This window comes from Orycteropus afer, unplaced genomic scaffold (genome assembly GCF_000298275.1).
Source record: "Orycteropus afer afer isolate SDZICR_OR568_19922 unplaced genomic scaffold, OryAfe1.0 scaffold01010, whole genome shotgun sequence".
NCBI classification, from domain to species: Eukaryota; Metazoa; Chordata; class Mammalia; order Tubulidentata; family Orycteropodidae; genus Orycteropus; species Orycteropus afer.
The window spans coordinates 202,019-218,875 of NW_006922597.1; the positions used below are offsets into that span (position 1 = coordinate 202,019).

A 16,857-nucleotide genomic window follows, 5' to 3' on the forward strand; every position below is an offset into this window, starting at 1 on the left:
TTTGGAGTTGATACAGTTCAAATCCTGGGTTTTCCACTCCTTAGGCATGTGAACTTGGGAAAATTAACCTCTCTGAGTCTCAATTTCCTCAATTTAAAACTGGGGATGATAAACCTTTGCCACATGGAGTTTTGATGGTTCCATGAAGTAATGAAAGTCAAATAGCCTGCATGGAGTAGGCATTCAATAAGTTAGTTCCTTTCTCTTCCTTCCACAGGTTTGATACTTCCTTCCACTCTTGGGTCTTCTATCCTCACCCTTCCTGTGGCTGGCCTGGCTTTGCCCTGGAGTCCCCCTCCACAACCACAGGCCACATCTGTCCTTGAGGGGAGGAAGGGTGGTTTGGCCCAGGAAGGCACAGAGCTAGATACATTATAAGGGTACAACATGTTAGATAACAAATAGCTGAACTCTTTAGTTTATAGAGGAGGAGAAAAGCCCAGAGAAAGGAAGAGTCTTTCCTAAGGTCACACAGCAAGTCAGAAGATAAGAGTTTTCTGACTTTTAGCCCAGGTCCCTTTCCAGCTCCCTCCCCCCTAAATTGCCTCCCTATGAAATGAACTTGTTTCTAGCACTACTCTGTTTCAGAAGGGATGAGGCAGAGCAATGGCTCTAGCTTAGGGTCATTGGGGTTCCCAGAAGCAGCAGTTAGTAAACATTTTTGTTGCCTTCCCAGAATCTGGAGTGGCCTCTAAGACAGAATGGTTTGAATGGCCCCATTCTTTAGCAGCTTTGACCAGTGTCTTTGATTTCTTCCTCTTGTGCACATTCAAAGGCAGCCCAGGAGGACATCTAGCAAAAACAGCATCTGGAGCCATCTATGCATTTGATGCCTCCTCAAAGACTAGAACTTAGGTCTAGAGAGCTCTGAATATTGAGTCCAATCAATATTTTTTATTTGTTTGTTCTCTTCTTCCCTTTCAACCTCAGCTTGATGCTGGATTCATCTTCCCAAAGGTCAGCTTTCCCCACTTAAATCCTGGCTCAGTAACTTGACTGTGTTGCCTTTGAGCCTTTGACAAGTCACCTAGCCCTTCAGAGCCTGGTCTTCCACCTACAAAATGTACCCACCCCCTGCTAAACACACAGTAAGCCATTCTTGGCCACATATAAAAATGAACGCAAACTCCTTGTGACATTGGAGGCTCTCTGTAGTGTGTCTCCAGCCTCTCTCTGTACTCCTCTCTTCCTCACTTACACTTTGGCCAACAACTCACTGTTTCCTGAAAATGCCTGCATTTTTCAACCTCAGTATTATTACTTGTGCTTTTCCCCCTGCCAGACATACTTCCCCCAATAGCCCTAATAAATATTTTCCCACTCTTGCAAGATGGGCTTGAAGGACCCACCCTTTACAAAATATGCCCTTCATCACATTCTTCGATATCCCTCATGTTGTTATAGGTCTATCTTCCCTATCAGGCCACAAGTGCCTTGAGAGTGACACTGCTCTGAATTATCTCTGTCTAGAGCATTGCCCAGCACAGTGCCTGGCATATCACAGATGTCACTAAAATTCTGTTGGTTGAATGAATGAATAGTTTATTCTAAGCTAAATCTTAAGGTATCTTTGCATTTGTTGATTTATTGGTTGATCCAACCTGTATACCAGCTTTGGGGACCTGCTGGTAGCTCCTCATGCTTCCTTCATCTCCTTCCTAAGTTCTAATCCTACCCTCTTCATTGCAGTCTCAGCACTGGGTTGTCCCTGCCTTATCCTCTTCCTCTCCACAGAGGCCTATCATCCACACTGTGCAGGAGTAGTTCATCATCTCACCTTCCCATTTAAGGACCTGAGGACAAACCAATTGGCTATCCTCATATCAAAGGTTCTACTGCCAATCTCTTCAGGGATGTGATTGGGCAGGACAACACATACCAAGGGACAAAGATCCTAGAATCTCATAGAGTTCTTATCTTTGTTCTAGATCAGTGCTGTCCAATAGATCTTTCTGGAAATTGAAATGCTCTATATCTGTGTTGTTCAATAAAGCAGCCACTAGTCATATGTGGCTACTGAGCATTTAAAATGTAGCTACTGCAGCTGAGGAACTGAATTTTTAAATTTCATTTAATTTAAATTTAAATAGCCACATGTGGGTAGGGGCTACCATATTGGACAGTACAGGACTAGACCTTCAGAAGTGTACAGCATGGTGGAGATAATGTCAATACAATAATAAGTGCAGGCCCAGAAGGAAGTAGAGCAGAAAAGAAAGGGAAAACCCAACTTTGGATGGGGGATTGGGGAAGGTTTTCTGGAACTACCCCTTGAGCTGAGGGTTGAAGGGTGAGTAGGAATTAGGTTGGTAAAGAAGGGCATTTGCCAGAGGAGAAGCATATGCAAAGGCCTGGAGGTGTGGGAGTATACAAGGTGTTGGTGAAATAATGAAAAAGGAATGGGAGAGGGCAGCTCAGGCAGTGGGCTCAGCATACACAAAGCAGTCTTTCTCTACATATCCCCATTCCTCTGTTGCCAACAGATTTCTGTTGCCAGCCTTAGTAGGAGCTAAAGTAAGACTAGGTGACACATACAGTTTTTCTAATGTAAAACTACTGTTTTTTCCCTTTGTAATTAATGAGTAGCTTGTGGAGAGATGTATTGAGACCATGTAAATATCCTGTAACTCCTCAAATTTTCACCTGCTAGTTTTAGCATTCACTTGATGGTTCTTGCCTCAAAGTATCATTATGGCTGGGGTTGCCAAATGGTCACTTTCTAATGCCATTATTCTTTCTACATGTATTTAGCTAGCTTTCTACTGTAAGAGAGAGCTTCCCCTTCTCCCACATTCATTTATTTATATCACCATGGACTCATTTAAAAAAGAAAAAAGCTCACTGCCGTTAAGTGGGATCTGACTCACAGTGACCCCTCCTTGGGTTTCCGAGGTGGTATCACTATGGAAGCAGATTGCCCAACCTTCCTTCTGAAGAGGGGCTGGTGGGTTTGAACCACCAGCCTTCTGGTTAGCAGTCAAATGCCTTAGGCACTATGCCTCCAGAGCTCCCATGGAGTCATGGTTATCTATTTTATTCAGTGGATAATAATACACTGTACCTACTCCTCTTTTATCAACTATCTCGTTATCTGACATTTTGCATTTATGACAATAGTAAAAAAATCTATCCAACTATTTTGCATATTAACAATGTACATCTGGCAGTAGCAAACACTGAGGTGCAAGGTGAGAGTAACACGGCTGTGATGGTTAAGGTTATGTGTCAACTTGGCTGGGTTGGAACTCAACTCAGTGGTTTAGAAGTTATGTAATGATGTATTCATCCTCCATTTTTATATAATGCCAATTTTTGCATAATGACCTGGTCTTTGGAAACTAACCATGTTGATAAGTGAGGAGTGTGTACTACTATTTTTCATTTTGATGTTCAGAATGTTCCAGTTGTGGCTATCAAGAGGCCCTTTAAGCTGGTTCCTGTGCCCTTTTGACACGTTTCCATCTTTCTCTGAGTACTTCCTTGCTCCAGGCCCATCTTATACTTTCCCTGCCCCAGTCTGCAATCAGTCACTTATTTCTCCAAGGAGCCTTGGTTTGTTTTTTTCTTTTAGTAAAGAGAATGGCATTTAGGAACCAACATTTAGGCACTAGGTGACATAGCTATATTTTAAGAGTTTGATTTTTTTTTATTTGGAAAAAGTTTTAGCATACACTGATGATCATCTACTTTAAGGAAGAGTTTTTAAACCTTTCTATCATTTTATTTATTTATATTAGTGTGGACTTATGGATTTTTATTTTATTTGATGAGTTATAATCCACTACTATCATAATTTTGAATCATCACTATTTTGAACATACCATTTTATTGTTATGTATATGTATTAAGCACATAATAGACATCTATATTTCTCTATTTCTCTCAATATATGAAAACATACAGACACCTTGAAGAGGCTCTTTTATTGTCCAGGCTAGAAATAATAAATAGCTCACCTGAGAAATAGGAGATGATGTGCAGAAGAGGGGATGGATTGCAGAGCTATTTGGGAGTTAGAATTAACAGTTCGTATCCACTTCAGAGCTGGAAGAGAACCTATTTTACAAATGAAAAAAGTGAAGCATAAAGTCACTCTCAACCAGTTCATGCAGAGGACATAAATGGGGTGAGTGTGGTTGAGAGCCCAACCAAGTATTTCAATTATTCCTCTGCACCAACTCATGCCAGGCCCTGTCCCAGGTGGATAGATGAAGCCAATCCAACCCTTGGGGCCAGGGTGAGCTCCCTGATGTTCCCCAATTCTTAACCCTGCAGTGCCCAGATTAAGGTTGGTCCCGACACACACCCGACACACACACACACACACACACACAAAGTTGCCATTGAGTCGATTCCAACTCAGGGTGAATCCATGTGTTTCAGAGTAGAACTGCACTCCATAGAGTTTTCAAGGCTGTGACCTTTGGAAAGCAGATCACCAAGCCTTTCTTCCAAGTTGACTCTAGGTAGGTTCAAACTGCCAACCTTTCTGCTAGCAGCCAAGTGCTTAATCATTTGCCACTCAGAAACTCCTTAGAAGGACCTAATGCTTGGGAAAGGGACCCATTACCTGAACACCTTATTGCATGGGAAGCATCATGCTGAGACTTTTATAGTCAGAACTATATGGCAGTCAAACAACTTGGGTTTGAATTTTGGCTCTGCCACTTATGAGCAATGTACTTGGGTAAGTTTATACTTCTCTGGGCATCCTTCTCCTCAACTGTAAAACAAGGGTACTTCATAGCCCCTACCCTTGATGAATGGAAGCCATCGTTAGTTCCAATCCTTGTAACAACCCTGTGAGGAAGGGATTATTTAGGTTTGTTTTATAAATGAGAAAATCAAGGCTCAGAGAGGTGAGCTTTCAGTGGGTAAATGTCAGCTCCAAGAAAGCCTGGACTATGTCTGTCTTGGTTACCATTATATTCCCAGTGCCCAGATAAATGCCTGGTGCATGGTAGGAATTTAATAAATGTGAATGAATTTGATCTGACTGGCTTCAAAGACTCTATACAATTTCCATTTGTCCTTCCAGGACTGGAGGTAGGAGGGGGGCCCTCTGTCTGGGCTAAGGACCTTAGAGATAGCTGTGGGAAGCCTAGGCTGAGCTGAGACCTAAACTCTGTCTCCTGATTCATGCTTTTTGACCTTCACTGAGCTGCCTCCAGATGGAAGGGCCAAGTTTCTTTCAGTCTGTTGTTGTTGTTGTTATGTGCCATCAAGTCAGACACAACTCATAGCGACCCCTCCTTGGGTTTCCGAGGCAGTATCACTACAGAAGTAGATTGCCCCACCTTCCTTCTGAGGAGTCGCTGGTGGGTTTGAACTGCCAGCCTTCATATTCTCACTTTTTTTCATTCTCCTTATCCTTCTTCTGCCCAGTTCTGTTCCTGATGAGAGCAAGCAACAGGAAGAGCATTTGACCAGGAGTCGGCAACTTCCTATGTAACACTGAGCAAATTACTTTATGTTTTTAGGACTTAGTTCCTCATCTACAGAATGAGTAAACTGACCCACTTCTTTCTAAAGACTGTTGCAAAGATCAAGGGAAATAATTGATATGAAAAAGCTATGTGGGCTATTAGAAGCTTACACATGTGAGAAGCTTGCTGTTAGCAGCATTACCTTGCCTGGTATTCTGTTTCTCCAAACAGACAGTTGTTCATTTTGGTCAATCACTTTGTTTCTGGTGGAGAGAGGCTGAAGTTTTTCCCTGATACCTAGACAGCTAGACACTATTTGTATTACTTGGGACAAGTTTCCTCAACAGTAAAGTGGTGATAAAGATCCTGAACATCTAAGGTAATTCCGATGCTAGAAAACATGAAATCCCTAGGCACAATGCCTGGCACATAATAGGTTCTTAATGAGTTTTGACATATTTGTTGTTGAATCCCAGAAATAAAAAGAACAGCTACCAGATATTGGGAATCCTACTATACAACAAACCTCAGAGGTATTACAATCTTCCCCATATTAGTTTCAGAAGTTGAGACTTGCACAAGGTCACATAACTAGAAAATGGCAGAGTTGGTGGGACTAGAAGGCAGGCCTGTCTGACTCCAGGATGTGAGCTCTTACTTGTGTGCCCTGCTCCCTCAGATGGGATGTCCTTACTTCAGAACTGAAATGGGCAGACTGTCCCTAATTGGCTGGATGAAGAAATGACACCTACCTCCTTCAAACACATTCACCTTATCATGCACAGGAAATTTTTGCAAAGAGCATACATGATTTTCAGTCAATATACATTAAAAAACTAAAACCAAACTCACTGCCATCAAATTGATTCTGATTCATAGTGAGCGCCCCCCCACACACACTGGGTTTCTGAGGTGGTAAATCTTTACAGAAATAGATTGCCCCATCTTCCTTCTGCAGAGCAGCTGGTGGGTTTTAACCACCAACCTTCTGGTTAGCAGCCAAATGCCTTAGGCACTGTGCCACAAGAGCGCCTTAATATATATTAAACCAAAAACCAAGCCCACTGCCGTTGAGTTGATTCTGACTCATAGCGACCCCTATTGGGTTTCTGAGGTGGTAAATCTTTACAGAAGTAGATTGCCCAGTCTTGCTACCACAGAGTGGCTGGTGGGTTTGAAACACCAACCTTCTGGTTAGCAGTCAGATGCCTTAGGCACTGTGCTACCAGAGCTCTTTAATATATATTAAAGCTGTTCAAAAATATACACTCACTCACTTGTTCTTTTGTTCACTCAACATTCATTTACTGCTTACCATGCCAGGTGCTGAGGCTGTATAAGGCCACATGGTCCCTGCCCTTAAGGAGCTCAGTCTAGTGGAGGAACACTAAATATTTAATCAATGTATAACAAGTATTCTAATATGTATACAGTACGTGTTCCAACTATATGCAGTAGGCCCACAACTGATGAATAATATAGATAATCCTCAAAGGTAGTGGATGCCTGATGTGGACAAAATACTGATTTGATATGCATTCAAAACAGTTGCAATAAACCTATTCAGAAATTACTCAAAGAACATGCACACAATAGAAGTAAATGTACACATAGTAGCAACTCATATGCATATGATATACACAATATAGACAGTCAATGTACAAGTTTGATAAGTACACTGTAGGCTCACAATTGCATAAACAGTAGGGTGTTTCACATAAGATGCACTGGTTAAAAAAAAAAAAAAAAACTCAGTTGCTGTGATTATGACTCATGGTGATTTCATGTTTGTCAGAGTAGACCTGCACTCCACAGGGTTTTCAATGGCTGCTTTTTTTTGGAAGTAGATTGTCAGGGCTTTCTTCCAAAGTGCCTCTGGGTAGACTCGAACCTCCAACCTTACAATTAGCAGCTGAATGCTTTAACCATTTGCACCAGGTACTCCAGGCACTGGTATGCAATGGATAAATAAACTGCTTCTCAATATCCCATAGTTAAAATACATATACAGTTAAGTTATTTTGTTGGAGTACATGGCACAAACGTGCACACAGTAAAAGTACATTCATAACAGTTGACGGTATTCATTGAAATGCTAATTGGCAGTGACTCTTTCAGCTAAAAACCCATCTCTGAGAGGCCCTCTACGTGACCTTGGACCAAATAAATAACTTCCTTTTTCTCCTTGGGGCCCATGATTCCAAAACTATCTACAACCCTTGGTGTAGTGAGGAACCTCCTCCTTTCCTTCTTTTGGGATTTCCAAGCCTCATAAGTGTCAGGGCCACCAGAAGGGGGTCTCTTGCAATCAGGGTACCCAAGACCGACCTCCTTAGCCATATCAGAAAGACCTGGGAAAACAGAGGGAGGACGTTGGGGCGGGGAATGCTCCAGAGCTGAGGTCCACAAGAGGGTGCCAGTTAGCCGACCATCCACCGACACCAGCTCCTCTTCCGGGCTGTCTCCACAACGCGCATGCGCAACACTGGCCTTTAAACGTGCACCGCCGACCCATCCGGAAAAAAGAGGGTAGACTCATTACAATTTTGCTCCTCCGCCGCTGTGGTGGACTACTTTCTCTCGGTCGGGGCGGTACTTTTGAGTTCCTTCGTCCACTTAGGGAACCTATGCCAGCAGATTCAGCTCGTTCCCCAAGGGATGAAGGCTTTCTAGGTTTTGTCTGATGCAAACTATGCGAGGCTAGGAGGGACACATTGCGGAGGGATCCGGTTTGTTGTGGTGGTGGTGGGGAGGGGAGACGCTGACAAACTAAGATGGCTGCCGCGGCGATGAAGGCCGTGGCGTTTGGGAGGTAACTGGCAGTGAAGGCTGCAGTAATTGGGAGGTAGCAGCACAGTTTGGAAGGAAAGGAGACGAAGAGCCTGTAGCAGTAGCGGCAGCCTGAGACTCTCAGAGCACGGCAGCCACACGCCCCCTAGGCCCTCGGCGGACGGCGGCCGCCCTGCTTAAGGCCTAGTCTCCGAGCAGTGCCTCGGCCTCCGACAACGTTGGCGCCATGAGTCTTTAAGGGTGGTCCGAGTCCTCCTGATCCTTGGCCCAGACCTAGGGCCCACCATGGAGCCAGGGTCCGACGACTTCCTACCACCGCCGGAGTGCCCGGTGTTCGAGCCCAGCTGGGCCGAGTTCCGAGACCCACTTGGCTACATCGCGAAAATTAGGCCCATCGCCGAGAAGTCGGGCATTTGCAAGATCCGCCCACCCGCGGTAAGGCCCAGGGCCGGTGGTCGCTGGCGGCTGGCGGGGGATGGGGAGGAACTAGGGTAGCCCAAGGTATGGGGGAACGGGGGTGCTGGGACTGTTGTGGATGCTGCGCTGGTCGGGGAAAGAATACTGGGACCATGGGCCGTCTCGTGGTGTGAGGTCCACAGTTACCTGGATCACAGGCACACACTCTCAACCCCAGTCTTCACATTCATTTCAAGTAGAGTTCAAGACAGCGATGTCTAGTGGGTGAGGGAGAGTTCACAGAGGCATTCCGCACATCTCTTAGATACCCCCAATCGCCCAAGTCAGGGCTGCACTAAATATATAAGGCCATTTTTCCATCTACTATTAACACTTTTTCTTAAGGACAGTAGCGTGATACACTTATGAAGGGAGATAGACTTGAGTTCAGAACTCTGCAGTTTACCAGCTGTGTGACCTTGGGCAAATAATGTAATCTCTCTGAGCGTGTGAAATGAGTTTTATATTCTTTGTATGATTAGTGGGAGGATTCGATTAAACTAAGGTGTGTGTGTGTGTGTGTGTGTGTGTAGTAGGCTATAGATAAGTGGTAATTATTGCGACTGTAAAGGTGTTTAATGTAGTCACTGATTTGCCCCTATGTGAGCTGACTCACATTTACTCAGACTGCCCCTGCCAGACCAGTCCATCTGTGATAATATCCTAACCTAGTGGACCAGAGTCAGGAAGTTGATTTTACAGCACTCTCCCCTGAGATAGGTTCAGGGAATTATCTCCTTTCCTAGTCAGGGTTGAAGGCATTGTCAGGGCCTCCCCTGTAGGCCCTCCCAGACATATCACCTCCCAGACTTGACTTCTACAGAAAGGCTGGGACCAACAGCTTGGGGGGTGGGATAGGAGTCCTTGGATGATTTCTACTTTGCTTTGTCCCAGGATATACGAGATCCCAGAGGATAGGGCATTCCTAGGCTCCCAGAGATAGAATGGAACTATGGAAGTTGGTGCCCTTGGAACACCTGATTCCCAGAGGTTAGAAACAAAGAATGTAACTTTCCTCCTAGGCCTGACTTAAGGCCAGGAGAAGTTCCCCAAGGGCTAGGACCAGCCGACACCGTGCTGGCAGGGAGGACAAATGATATATGGTGTTGAGTGACCACTTGGGGTTCCAAGGGCAGGAATTGATTTGGCTGGAGCAGGGTGTTTTTAAGTCGGTATCTCCTGACTAGAATGGGATGGGGTGCCTCACTCCCACCTGAGGAGGGCACCTCAGGCCTCCTTTTCTAACTTGGTGCTTAGCCACAGATGCAGGCTAGTTTTAAATGGATCCTTTGGGAGGTGTTGGGTAAGCCAATTTCTTCCTTGTTGGAGCCTGGCCACAGACATTTGAGGTATCCTTGCCCTTGGTAAGGGAGTGGCAATGAGTAGTGAGAGGTCAGGAAGGCTAGCAGAAGTGAGAGGCTGGAGTCTTGGGCGGCCTCAAAGAGGCACTCTGAAGTGTTTGGGCAGGCCTGTAGGAAGGAGGCACATCTGACAGGAGGTAGTTGAGTCTTGACATTCCTTTTTTCTATATTGGACTTAGCTAGGCAGGCTGACCTTGTGCTGGTGGTGTTACCCTGCCTTGGGGGACCAGGAAGGGGAAAAGCAACATGTCCCAGATCTGTATGTGTGTGGCCAGCCAGGGCATGTCCTTTGTTAAGCTTCTCTTTTCTACCCCACCTCAGCAGTGTGCTTCTTCCAATCCAGGAGACTTGAGTCTCTGGTTTTCTTCTTTTTTTTCCTCTTCTCTGGGGGTGCTCCTCTAGGCAGGTAGACCTTAGTCTGGCTGGAATTTGAAATTCACTGAAGTGGTACTTACTTGGGTCTAGAGTGGGAGCCTGTGGAAGAAGAGTACCTGGGAATTGGAAGTTTGCCTGTGGAAGGGAGGTTTGGAATCTGACTTGCTGGGCAGGTGACTGCTATGCTTGGGGAAAGTAAGTGGGAGGAGAGTATTGGTACCTTGGAATGGGCTCAGGACTCATATCCCATCCCCATGCTGATTGGTCCTTGTACTCTGCATCGGGTAGCTAACTTTTTTATTGCAATATCCTGGTAATACTGAATATTTAATAGACAGCTGTGTGGGATCAAGGAGAGAGTGAAGGGGCTTGTAGGTCCCAGGCTGAAAGATTGCTGAATCTTCCCTAGCTATCTATTGCACCCACAGCTTTTGTCCTAGAAATCCTAGTTCTGCCCCTTCCTGTCATGAGTTGTTTGATGTGCTTATTCTTGTCTAGAACTTGATTCATCAGGAAAGAAGGGTGCCTGGAGTTTTGGGTTTGAGCACCTTTTTACCTGGGTTGCCTACCCTAAATGATGTGCTGTGCTCTGATGGAAGGCAAGAGGGTGTGGAACTCTTTTGGGAGATTGTTTGGTTTGAGCCATACCATTTTAGCCTACATACTTTCTGTTGTTGTTGTTTCTGTTTCACTGCGCCAGGTGTTTTCTGCCTGCTTCGGGTTGGGGGCAGAGTATATGTGCATGTAAGTGTGAGTTTTCTGGCCCTTTTTCTAAAAATGTATACAGAAGAGGATAACAGTTTTTTCTTCTGTTTTACTGTTGTCTTTCTGCCCTATATAAGTATGTTTGTGTGTGTGTATATATGTATATGATATACTTATATGGTCACTGGTAACCTGGTGTAGTGCAAAGAACCTTGGACTGGTAGTTAGAAGACATGGGTCTATTAGTAATTCAGCATGTGATTTTAGAGAAATCACCTTTCTTCTTTGGGCCCTACTTTCCTCATTTGTCTACATTCCTCATTGGTCTACGTTACTCTAGGTTCTTTCCTCTACTCCATCAGGAGCTCTGGGGAGGAGAGGACCCCATGGAAGGTTTGGAGGAGGGTTGGGGAGAGGGCTCTCCACAGCCACCTTTGGGCAGGAGAGAACAAGGTCCAATTTGTCAGAATAGAGTCTTCCCCACTTTCATTAACTAACCCTGACTCCCCCCAAAAAAAATCCTCCCATTCTTTGCCACCACAGCAGGCTTCCCAGCATTACCCACCCCCACCCCACCCCCAGGCTTTCTCCCCTGCCTCTTCCTGAATGTGGCAGGTATATGAGAGAGAACCCACAGGAAGCCTTTCAGACCCGGTAAGTGATGTAGATTCTTTCTCCCTGTTCCTTGCTCTCCCTACAGTGTCTACCTCAGGCCCTTTAAACTGAGAGAACACACATTAAAGTCCCAAACCTTCAAATCCTGCCAGAATTGGAACTGAGCTACCCTGCATAGTACTAAGTGGTAGGATCAGCCTTAAATGTCAACTCTTGTTGATGCCTTTGAAAACCAGTTTATACTCCATTATCAGTCCTGTGAGGAAACCAGGGTTAGAGTTCATATTCCTACCTTACAGATGAGAAACAACATCAGAAAGGTAAAATCCTATAGCTAGTAGTACATAGAGCTAGAACAGGAACCCAAGACTCCAGATCCTGTATGCTTTCTAGTACTCCTAGATTGAGTCTTATGGCACATGCTAAGGGATAAAGGGTTAATATGAGTATAGGGAATGTTTGGGGTTCACTGTTTGAGGCCTCATCTCTGTATCTTGAAATCCTAGCATTGCACTTTTGGGAGGGATTCAGGAGAAATTTTCCAGGGTGTGTGCTTTGGATGTTAACTGGAGGGGCTGCTGCGCCCAGTTGTCAGTTCTGTGTGGTGGGTTGGACTTTTTGCCAGATTAAAGGGTCTGGGGTGACTAGAGGTCTGGGAAGGTGAGAATGGGATGTTGAGCAGCTTTTGGTGCCCTATGGTCTTGCACTACGCTGGAAAAACCCAAGCCCCTTTCCCCTCACTACCCTTTCAGGACTGGCAGCCACCCTTTGCTGTAGAAGTGGACAACTTCAGGTTTACCCCCCGAATCCAGAGGCTGAATGAACTAGAGGTGAGAAGACTAGCAGCTGATGGCGGGGTGGGGAGAATGAATACCTGAACTCTAATCCCCACTTCCCTCATGCCCTCCTTGGCTAAGATGCTTTACCTAACTAAACCTTTATTGTCTTTTTTATGAAATTGAATCTCTGTAGTGTGCCCAGGGCATGAAGGAAGCTTCAGAGCTCTGAATATTACCGAGAGCAGCAACATTTAGTTTTTCTAAACAAAGGCTTGCTGTTTCTGAAGCTCCCTTGTCAACTACCTGGGTCAAAACCAAAGGGAAGTAACCGTGCTGACTGAGACCCTTTCTTGTTAGGTCAGCTGAATGTATCCAATGAATCCATAATCTTGTGCTTTCTGCTTTCATTCCATATTGTTTGTTAAGATGAGAGGTGAGGTAGGTGGGTGGGAACAATATAAGAAATGGTCTTTGTGGAGGCTAGAGTAGTTAAAAAGTTGGGCAGGATGTCAGGCATGTAGGGTTTTGCCCTCTCCCTTTTGTTCCGTATAGGCAGTCTAGGCCTTTTCCATGAATAGGTGGGGTTCTCCACTGAGATTTTAAGAATGCTCTGGGGTAATGAGAATGGATGCCCCAAAGCCAGTTCCAGATAAGGTTCTGGAGTTTTCAGTGGAAGATGTAGGTTACAAGAATGCTACTACCTCTTCCCCAATTAATAATTATGTATCCACAAGCCTTGGTAGAAGATGTAGGTTACAAGAATGCTACTACCTCTTCCCCAATTAATAATTATGTATCCACAAGCCTTGGTAGAAGATGTAGGTTACAAGAATGCTACTACCTCTTCCCCAATTAATAATTATGTATCCACAAGCCTTGGTAGAAGATGTAGGTTACAAGAATGCTACTACCTCTTCCCCAATTAATAATTATGTATCCACAAGCCTTAGTAGATGTCCTGGGGGGTACATGTTGGAGTGGGGGTTAGAATGAAGCCCAACTGTGTCCATGACCTGAAAGTTTCCTTGTCTTCTAGACCAGAGTTTTTCAACTCTTTTGTTGTTGTTATGTGCTGCCGAGTCAGACCTGACTCATAGCAACCCCTTCTTGGGTTTCTGAGGCAGTATCACTATGGAAGTAGATTGCCCCATCTTCCTTCTGAGGAGTGGCTGGTGGGTTTGAACCGCCAGCCTTCTGGTTAGTAGTCAAGTGCCATAGGCACTAGGCTACCAGAGCTCTCAAGTTAATATTGTTGTTGTTGTTGTTATGTGCTGCCGAGTCAGACCTGACTCATAGCAACCCCTTCTTGGGTTTCTGAGGCAGTATCACTATGGAAGTAGATTGCCCCATCTTCCTTCTGAGGAGTGGCTGGTGGGTTTGAACCGCCAGCCTTCTGGTTAGTAGTCAAGTGCCATAGGCACTAGGCTACCAGAGCTCTCAACTCTGGGCCAGATAATTCTTTGTTGTAAGGAGCTGTCCTATGCATTGTTGGATGTTTATCAGTATCCCCAGTTTCTGTCTGTTAGATGCTAGAATCACCCCCTCTGAGTTATGACAACTAAAGTTGTCACCAGGCATTGCCAAATGTCCCTTGGAGGGCAAAATTGCCCCGCCCCACATTGAGAACCACTGTTCTAGACTCAGTCTAGATGCTGTTTTGGTCAGGCCAAAAGTCATCTCTGGTAGGGGGTACAAGTTCCTTAGAGAAATACATCTGTAGGGCAAAGTATAGCCTAACACAGAGCAGGGGCAGGATTTCTAGAGGGAATGCCCATTGCCATTAGGTTGATTTTGACTCAGGACTATAGGACAGAGTAGAACTGCCCTGTAGGGCTTCCAAGGCTGTGAATCTTTACAGAAGCAGGCTGCTTCATCTTTCTCCTGTGGAGTGGGTGGTAGGTTCAAACTGCTGACCTTTTGGTTAGCAGCCAAATATCTTAACCACTGTACCACCAGAGGGATGTTGTCGTTGTTGTTATCATGTGCCATGGAGTCAGACCCGACTCATAGCGATCCCTCTTTGGGTTTCCGAGGCAGTATCACTACGAAAGTAGATTGCCCCATCTTCCTTCCGAGGAGTGGCTGGGGGGTTTGAACCGCCAGCCTTCTGGTTAGCAGTCTAGTGCCTTAGGCACTATGCTACCAGAGCTCCCAACCAGAGGGATAGTACTGGTTAATGAGGAGGAAGAGCAGGGGTGGGGTGAAGGCCAGAAAGTTGAGGTAGAGGAAGTAAGATTTCTGGATCCTTATGGATGCTCATAGCCAAGGAGCTATATAGGTCATATTCATAAATAGATCTTAGTTTTTCTCATTTATGACATAGAAAGGACTGTTCCTCATAGGACCAGGGCAAGATAATGAATAGTAGAAACTATCTAGTTTTCCCTAGAACCAGACCAAGGTGAGGAGATGATAGGCTTGGGGCCTTTGGGAGCCCTTTTTGGGCCACTAAGATTTCAGGGAAGCATGGTACATGCCTTGTTCCTAGGATCTTTGACTCACATTGGGTCCTGGGGTGGCCAGGTGCCAGTGCTGCTTTTGTGCACTATCTCTTAGTCCTTTAGGCCAACCTGTCTAGAGCATGCATTCTTCAGCCACCATGGACTGGGTTTCATGGTACATAAAAAGAGATTAATGTGTTCTTCTGGAGCCTTCATTGTCTAAAATATGCCTAGAGCTTAGAATTCTGAAGTTTCCAGAGGATCTTCACTGTTCCTCTCATTAAGTCTACCTCTCTGGGGTAAGTGGACTGGGCAGTTGTTTTATTCTCCTGGTATAATCAGAAAATATAAGAATCCAGAGTGTGGAACTGATTGCTCAAGGCTATACAGCAAATTAATAGCAGAGGAAAATCCAAAATTGAAGTTACTCAGTGCCCAGATCTCCCAGTACTTCCTGTGTGACGTAACTACTCTGAGCTGCTGTTTCCTCATCGGTAAAAGAGATGATAATACTTATACAACCCTATCACGAAAATTGAGAGAGAATGTATATAAAGCTTTGGAGGTTGTGCTCTCCTCTGTTTTCAGACCTCAGACTTTATTGAGTAGAAGGTGCCAGAGGTAAGAGAGTAGGTGGGGGTAAGCATTGCCTAGAGCCTGGGATCTGGTTTGTTGGGAGAGGCCCTGGGTCATGTAGGTGGGCTGTACCATTTCTCTTCCCCTGAGATTGGGCCAGAGATAAGAGTCAGATCCTGGGGAGGAAGCTAGCCTCTTTGAGCCATTTCTTCCCCAGGCCCAGACGAGAGTGAAACTGAACTACTTGGACCAGATTGCCAAATTCTGGGAAATCCAGGGCTCCTCCTTAAAGATTCCCAATGTAGAACGGCGGATCTTGGACCTCTACAGCCTCAGCAAAGTAAGAACAGGTTTTTCTCAATGGCCCCCCACATACACATATACACAAATAGTCTTGGTATTCTGGAAGGCCCCCCTTGATTTGGATATTGGGTCGCTGGGCTATAGTAGAAGGGGCATAGCTTAGTAGCACACAAGCTATCATCAGAACTTCTTGGTGTCTCTCGGTGACTCTGGGTGGTGGTGGTTGGGAGGAGGGGGAAGTAGCTCTCAGTGCTGTGAGGAGTAGAGTTGTCTTCATTGCCTTTCCTACAGGCCTACTCCCTGTAGGCCTATACACACAACACATCCATGTTCCTTCTGCTTGTCCTTTCAGATTGTGGTGGAGGAAGGTGGTTATGAAGCCATCTGCAAGGACCGTCGATGGGCCCGGGTGGCCCAGCGCCTCAACTACCCACCAGGGAAGAACATTGGCTCCCTGCTACGCTCCCACTATGAGCGCATTGTTTATCCCTATGAGATGTACCAGTCTGGAGCCAACCTTGTGGTAAGGACACCAGACTGGGGTGGAGGGAGGCTTTACCCCCGGATACAAATTTCTGCAGTTACTCTTAATGTAACTGGTTCAGTGGACTAGAGACCTGGGAGCTAGACTTTATCCTTTCCTAATGGTACTTACAATCTTTCCACACTGCTCAGGGTCAGAGGACCTAGAGTTACGTGGTTTTTATGGCCAGCCTACTATCCATTATGAGACAAGGCCTTAAATGATAGAGACTTCAGAAAAGAAGGAGATGTTTTGGGCTGGAGAGGTCTGGGAAGACATGGATCTGGTTTGCTTGGGGAGATAGTTGTGGGAGGACTTGTTTAGAAGGAACAGTATATGCAAAGGCACTGAGAAGAATTCCCAAGGTGTATGCTGATGTTAAAAAGTAGTTGAGCAGAGGCTCTTGGGCCAGGTGAGTGGAACCACAACTTTGGTTACCACTGGATTAGGGTAAAAAGGAAGCCCTTGCTGTTGGGGCCTTCCTGACCCTTACCCCTCATCTTTCTC

At 45.4% G+C, this 16,857-nt stretch overlaps 1 protein-coding gene across 1 annotated transcript in view; it reads left to right on the plus strand.

Annotated features, from left to right (window-relative positions):
• The first annotated feature begins 8,501 nt into the window (after positions 1-8,501).
• KDM5C (lysine demethylase 5C) overlaps positions 8,502-16,857 on the plus strand; it is a 36,065-nt gene continuing 27,709 nt past the window's right edge. The window contains exons 1-4 of the mRNA XM_042783390.1: positions 8,502-8,651; positions 12,481-12,558; positions 15,742-15,864; positions 16,180-16,350. Coding sequence (XP_042639324.1) covers positions 8,502-8,651; positions 12,481-12,558; positions 15,742-15,864; positions 16,180-16,350 — 522 coding nt within the window. The remainder of the gene's footprint in view (positions 8,652-12,480; positions 12,559-15,741; positions 15,865-16,179; positions 16,351-16,857) is intronic.